Source organism: Elephas maximus, chromosome 21 (assembly GCF_024166365.1).
Source record: "Elephas maximus indicus isolate mEleMax1 chromosome 21, mEleMax1 primary haplotype, whole genome shotgun sequence".
NCBI classification, from domain to species: Eukaryota; Metazoa; Chordata; class Mammalia; order Proboscidea; family Elephantidae; genus Elephas; species Elephas maximus.
The window spans coordinates 59541954-59548867 of record NC_064839.1 but is presented as its reverse complement, the minus strand read 5'-3'; the positions used below and the strand labels follow the sequence as shown (position 1 = coordinate 59548867).

Genomic DNA, 6914 nt, shown 5'->3' with positions numbered 1-6914 from the left:
AGTAGCCCCATATAAATCTTGTAAACAGACTAATAACTTGATTTGCTCGACACAGTCAATGATTGAAAACAGAAGAAAATGCAACCACGAAACTCACACAATTTTGAAATAATCATTAAAAAAAAAACCGTTGCGGTCGAGTCGATTCTGACTCATAGCTTACATTTATTGGCTTATATATGATAGTTGTTCAAGGATAGAACGTGTCAGACGTCATAATTAGGTTTTTGTTAAATGTTCACAAAGTAGAAGAATGCAACAGATCAGATTATCATTCCTAATTCCTGGCATCCCTGACACTCAGCTCCTTTATCCCCGCAGTCAGGTTTTACACAATGGTGCCAAGAATCTCAAGCCTGAAGTGTGACATTCTAAATTATCAACTCTTTCTTCAATTAGTGCTCCCTCAGTTTGTGAGAATTGTGAGGCGCGAAAAGAAACTGAAGGAAACCACTGGGCGAGGTCAGGAGGGGTGGTAACTCAGTGTGGTGGCCAGATGAGATTTAAGGGGGGGGCGGGAACCTGTGGTAGGCTGGAAAGTGGCAAAGGGAGCCTAGGTGCTGCAGGATGGGAGGCTGTGGCAGAAAACAGACAAACCACCTTGAGTTCTTAAGGATGAAAAGAATTCTTGATTACAGCAGGAAATCGCCACCTTAAACGCGACCGCTCCTCAGACCCAAGCTTCTGTGCTCAGCCTACTTCCATTGGATCCGGAAGTTGGCGCCTGGCGCGCTGTGATTGGCGTCAGCAGGAAGGAAACTCTGAGCGTCTGCTTCCGGTTGCGACGGGTGGAGGTGGAGTACCATCTGGGAGCGCCCAAGATGTGCAGGGCGCCAGGGTCAATAGAGGGGTGTTCAGTGCTGGCGGGGAACCGTCCTCTTCTTCCTCGGCCCAGCGCCTAGAAAGCCAGGGTTAGCGGGGCTGGCACCCGCTTCCCTGCGAATGTTGTTAAGAAACCAAACCCTTTGCTGTGGAGTGGATTCCGACTCAGTGACCCTATGAAAATATAAGACAGAGTAAAACCACTCCACAGGGTTTCCAAGGAGTGGCTGATGGATTCAAACTGCCAGCTTTCACTTAGAAGCCAAAGGCTTAACCACTGGGCCACCAAGGCCTGGACAGGATGTTGGACTGCTGTGAAACCTACCCTCCTCCTCTGACGCCGCAGCCGCCCAGGCTGTACCTGTTGCCCAAGAGACCCAGTAACCTTTCACTGGGGACACAACTGCTGTCGCTCTTGCATTCGTCGGTCCTGAATAAACTAAATACCTTCCTCTGGTCTTCCTGCTGCTCACCGCACGTATAGAGGAACTTTAGGAACATTACCTAGAGGGGTCACTTCGCTGAATTGGCCAAGCAATTCCAGACCAGAATAGCAAGAGAAGTCGGGAAGAGAAACTGGTGTGTGAGAGATACAGTCAGGTTCCGATCCTTTTCTGTCACAAAGACCTAGAGGTTTTGTGTCTACAGTGCACGTTCTCCCACTTGCACATCTGTATAATATAGTGCAGGCTGCCTCGGCACAGGGAGCAAGGAGAAAAAAAATTTAGAGAAATAGTCGTGCAAAGTAAAAATGCATGAATTAAATCCAAAGAAGATAGTAGAATACTAGCGGGAGAAAGCAAACTCTGGTTTTAATTAATTATACTTTGATTCAGTGAGAATCTAGATCTAATTCTAAAGGCCTCAAAGGATAAATAATTGCATATTATACGCAAATTAAATGAATTCCAAACAAAATTTCCATGCCATGTTTACACACTCAAAGTCTCAGTAAGATAGCAGAGATGAATCTTGAGTCACATAAAAAACCAGTTCCCACCCAGTAGATTCCAACCCATAGTGACCCTAGAGTCACACAGACATTACTAAATGGTATTAAATGCGTTCACAACAGGCATTACAACATGAAAACATCAGGAGCGTTAACCTTTTAATTAAATAATAATTTTTGCAAACTTTGTCCACAATATTATAAACTGCAAATATTATCAATTCATTTCAGATAAATCTGATTGTAGAATCTGAACAGCATATCCTAATGTTATTAACAAAGAGTAGAGAAAAGACATGAGATTTGGAAAGACACACAAAACATCTCTTCCCAACAACCCACAAAGGATTGTGTCAGGCTGTCATTACTGGGAGGTAGAGTTAGGAAACAAAATATGTGGGATTCAAGACTGTAAAAATTCTCTTCCTATGAAACGGAGGAAGACACCATCACAATAGGATTTATGCTGCAGAATTAACTGGCCAATTGTGATAGCTTTGCTGTGGAAATTTATTCTTTGAATAAAGAAACTACAGTAGGGTGAGGATTGATACATAATTTGAATGATGGGTCTCAGACCTATTCTTCAACTGGTATTTTGACCAAAATATTTAGGCCTTATTATCATACAGGATGTGATTTTTAATCCCTTGAAATCTATACAGTAATGGATTATGAATGATGAACTATTTGAAAAGCTATTGTGTATTTTATTTTCTTACACTTATTTAGGAAAGAAGCTATACAATACATAAATCAGCCAGGTTATATAGTCTATAGTTCTGAATTATGTCTTTACTACTTATAAGCAGAAAAGGGTGTCTTTTGTTTTTCTTCTTTCCTGGAAACTATCAGTCAAATATCATTGGAAGTAACTACTCTTCAGGGACATAGCGAGAAATAATGATAACGTGTTTTTGACATCCTAAGATGAAGTAATGATATTCTTACCAGCTCCCATCCTGTCTTTGAATGCTTTACACATTACCCATCACTTACATATTCATTTTCAGAAATTACTTTTTATCAAAATAATACATGTAAATTTCTTTTAAAACCCAATAATACTACAAGGCTTGTAACAAAAAATGTGTCTTAGTCCATACCCTCCTACCACGAATTCCTGTTCCTCACAGGCAGGGTTTATACTTTTAGTTCCTTTGTTATTGCTTCACAACTCTATTATAATAATCAATGTAAGACATTGTGTGTTAAAATTCCTGTTAGTGATCTGAGAATTTTAGATGTCTTCTATCACCCACAAACACCTAAATATGATCATAGAATGATAATTGACTAGTTAATCAAAAAATTAGGTAGTTAATGAAAATTCAGTATTTACTTTCAAATGGCTATATAATTTCTTCATAGCTGAGCCATCAGATACCTATTATACTTGCTTATTCACATTGATTTACTCTAATTAGGAAATTGCTTTCCTTCTTTATATTCTATGAATTTTTAAATATTTATCTCTTTTTGGACACACATCTGATGGATTCTAAAATTCTTCAGGAAGAACAAAGTCAACATGCAATTTGTTAATTCGATTTATTTTTTATTTTCCTTGTTGCAGTCTCTCCCTAAGCCCTTGATCCTCTTACCCCAGTGTGGACTGAAGTTTTCTGGTCATTCCCGATTGTGATACATAGCCATCATTTGGGGCTTTGGGTCTTCACAGTTACTCTAAGAATTCTCTTTTATCTTCTATCCTTATGTTTTATTCCTTTCTTGCATGACTCTGGTGTTTTTCCACTTTCGTAGTTTTCTTCCCTTGTTTTGGTGGAGCGTACTGTCAGATAACTACCCAAAAAGGGTGAAATCAAATATTAAGCATAAAAATCCTGCCAGAAAATCTTCTGCAGCAATGTAAATCTGCTTTATCCTGTTAGAAAAAAATAGTCCACACAATTATTACCTCCTAATTGAGATCTCAAAGGGCCTCATGGCTGCTGATGTGTGGAGGGCCTGATTATTAGCAGCCAGGCCAGAAATAAATTGATACCTTCTCATCCTCAGTGAATGCAGAAGGCAGTGTTCAATCAACCATGTTAAGATTAACCAGTGGCTGATCTATGTTTCTCCCTCCTCTTCTTATTATAAGCCCCATTGTGCCTAGTTTATTTGAGTCATTTTCTTTTCCTAGAATCAAAGTGTCCTGCTTATATGCATATAAAGTACTTTCTCAGAATAAACACTATGTTCAAATTTTGGTGAGTTTTGATTATTTTTTTACAGGGTAACGTCAGAAGTTGGACCCAGAAAAAAGTCACGAAGTGCTCCACCTTGTGATGAGGCATAATAATTGATTCCAAACATGGGCCACATATGCATCCAACTGTTTCCTCATCATGGCTTGGGAACTTGGTGTAAATTTCCTGGGTTCAAGTTCTACCCCTTTTGTGTTGAACTCTCTGAGTTTATATCTGAACAGTTAGGAATATCTTTTCCTTGGTAAGTTACCCTTTCACGTTGTCTGTTTGGGAAACTGGATTTCCATCTGCCCTGTCCTTTTCTTTCCACTTTTGGGAATTTTTGTGTGGTGCTCAGGGTTTGTAGGGAGTTTTATCGTTTGCGTTATCTGAATACTTTACTTGGACTGGTTTCAAGGGATATCAAAGTGAGTTCAATAAAAGATGTTAGGTTTGATCTTGGGAGAGGGCTCAGAAAATACTTGCTGAAGTTTGGATGGAAGGGTTTATTTTTCCCTGCTTTGAAGGCAAGAGTTTACTTGTCCCAGGTTTTGGGGGCATGGGTTACTTGTCCAGGTTTTGAACAAGGGTTCTTGGACAGAATCTCAAGGAGAACTCTGGATATCTTAAATGGGTCGACCTGACTGAAACATCTTGGAATCATTTAGCTACTAGTTTGTGTGTTTTGCCTTGCCTTGGGATGTACTCTTTCAAGAACTTTATGTTGTTGTCGATCAGCATAAAACAGTGTAGAGAAAAAATGGAATGCTGTTTCAATTTAAAACAGAGAGGTTTATTAAGAATTTTAAACAATTGCAATTGAGGAACCACATAGCACACAGAAAATGGAACGAGGTAGTCCCGGGGCAGTTTCATCGTACAAGTATTCTTATAGGGTAAAAAGAGGAACCAAACCATAGGGAGGGCAATTACAGGAAAATCAATTAATACTGTAATAATCACACTCTGGTTACTGGTCATTACAGGAGATAAAACAACTTTCTTCATGTGTTAAAGTCATAAGAACACTTAAAAAAGAAAAAATTTTCAGTACCATGTTCACTGATAGTTGTATGACACGCTACCTTAAATTGCAGGAATAAAATCAAGCTATGTGACAGTTTCCCAAATAGTTTATCATTCATAATCTCTGACAGCACAGATTGTGACAGGTTGAGAATCACGCCCGATACAGAAATAAGGCTTCAGGATTTCAGAAAATCTATCAGTGAAAGAATGGATATGGGATCTGTCATTCAAACTGTAAAACGAAATCTCACCCAGTTCATAGTCCAGATAAATGCCAATCCCTCTGGGTTTTTCTATTATCACCAGAGTGACTGGAAAAGTGCCTTGTGCAACATAGTTACCATTGCACAGCTGAATTGCCCAGCATCTCTCCTGCCCTGCCGGGGGCCTCTTTGCCTTCCTGGAAAGGGAGTCTTTACAAAGCCCCACAGACCATTCAGGCTTCTCACCCACTTCCACCTCCCAGTAATGTCTACCAGAACTGAACTCTTCACAACCCAGGACAACTGGGTCAAACTTGAATCTCTTTGGATTAGGAGGAAGTCTCTGTGTTTTCTTTACAAATATGACAGACTTTTTATCTTCAGAGACAATCAGATTTGAATGTGCTGTTTCAGGATCTAAGGTTACATCTTCCTTAAATTTCTGTATAATTTTCTGCAGAGCCGAATACTGTGGAGGAAGGCTGCATCCTTCCTTCGTTAGCTGGAAGGAATAGAGGACTGGGGGGTTGAGGCTTTCACATCGATTCTGGATGCTCTTAATATCTGTTAGCAGTTTCACTTCTGACATCACACTCTTCTCTGCCACCTCCTTTAGTAGATTGTTGAGTGTGGAAATGAACTCTGAAAATGCTGTTATATTCGCATTTAGTTTCTGTTGAATGTGCTTCTCTTCATAAGCTAACCTGGAGAGAGCTGCCTCATGCTCACGGTCTAAAAACTTGTTCAGGTGCTCAAATTCAGAGAATAATTCTTTCCTTTGCTTTTCCACCTTCTTTCTCAGTTCTGATGGTTCTCTGTCTTGGGTAGTTATTAGTTTTTGAATGTCTGCCACTTGTTTCTTCAGGGGCTCCATGTAACTCATGAGCCTTTTCCTGTGATGAGAGGCAGCCTCCCCTATGGACCTCACGAGGTGACCCTGGTGGTTTGGTGGCTGAGTGCACAGGGGACACAGGACTTCCAGCTCTTCCTCACAGAAGTGGGTCAGTACCTGATTGTGCTTCTTGCACAAGCGTGTCTCTTCCTCCCTCTTCCTCTTGCTCCTGGTGATGTGGAGTAGCTTGGCAATTTCAGCTATATTTCCCAGCTGGGTGTTGCTCCTGAGGTGCAACTGTAGGCATGGGTGGCGACACACAGGGCATCGGAACCAGTCCTGTTGATCCTGCCAGGATTGCTGGATGCAGGAGCGACAGAAGTTGTGCCCACATTTGATGGTAACAGGGTCTCTAAAGTAATCCAGACAGATGGGGCAGTTAGCTTCTGCCTGAATTCCTGCTAGGGCTGCTGTGACCTCCATTAGGCTATGAATGAAGGTTCGGACTGAGAGGGCTTTTCCTCAGGATGTGTGAAAGCTATGAAATACTATGAGGTTGCTAGTCCTCTGTTGCAGAAGTTGGTGTCAGTAGGGGTTCTCTTCACAACCAGCTGTGGATCACAGATTAGTTGGGCAACTAGGCTTCCAGCCTTTGGCAGCTCAGAGAATATGAAGCCGAGCTAATCACTTCTCTTGATCAGAATCCAGCCATGACCTCAAGGTGCCTATGTGTTCCTGGGGATGAGAAAATATTTCTTTATTAAAAAAAAAGTCTTCGTGGCTCTGCTCAATGCCACTGATTCTTGTCTCCACCCTTCCACTGCACTTATTCCCAAATCAGGTACACTGAGGCTAGCTGACGGGTCTAACCCTTGGTTCTAGAT

General features: G+C 41.0%; 1 protein-coding gene across 1 annotated transcript; it reads right to left on the bottom strand.

Annotated features, from left to right (window-relative positions):
- Positions 1 to 5103: 5103 nt before the first annotated feature.
- LOC126064616 (tripartite motif-containing protein 75-like) lies at positions 5104 to 6513 on the bottom strand. Its single transcript, XM_049863801.1, has one exon. The coding sequence runs from the start codon at positions 6511 to 6513 to the stop codon at positions 5104 to 5106; it is 1410 nt and encodes a 469-aa protein (XP_049719758.1).
- Between the last annotated feature and the right edge of the window lie 401 nt (positions 6514 to 6914).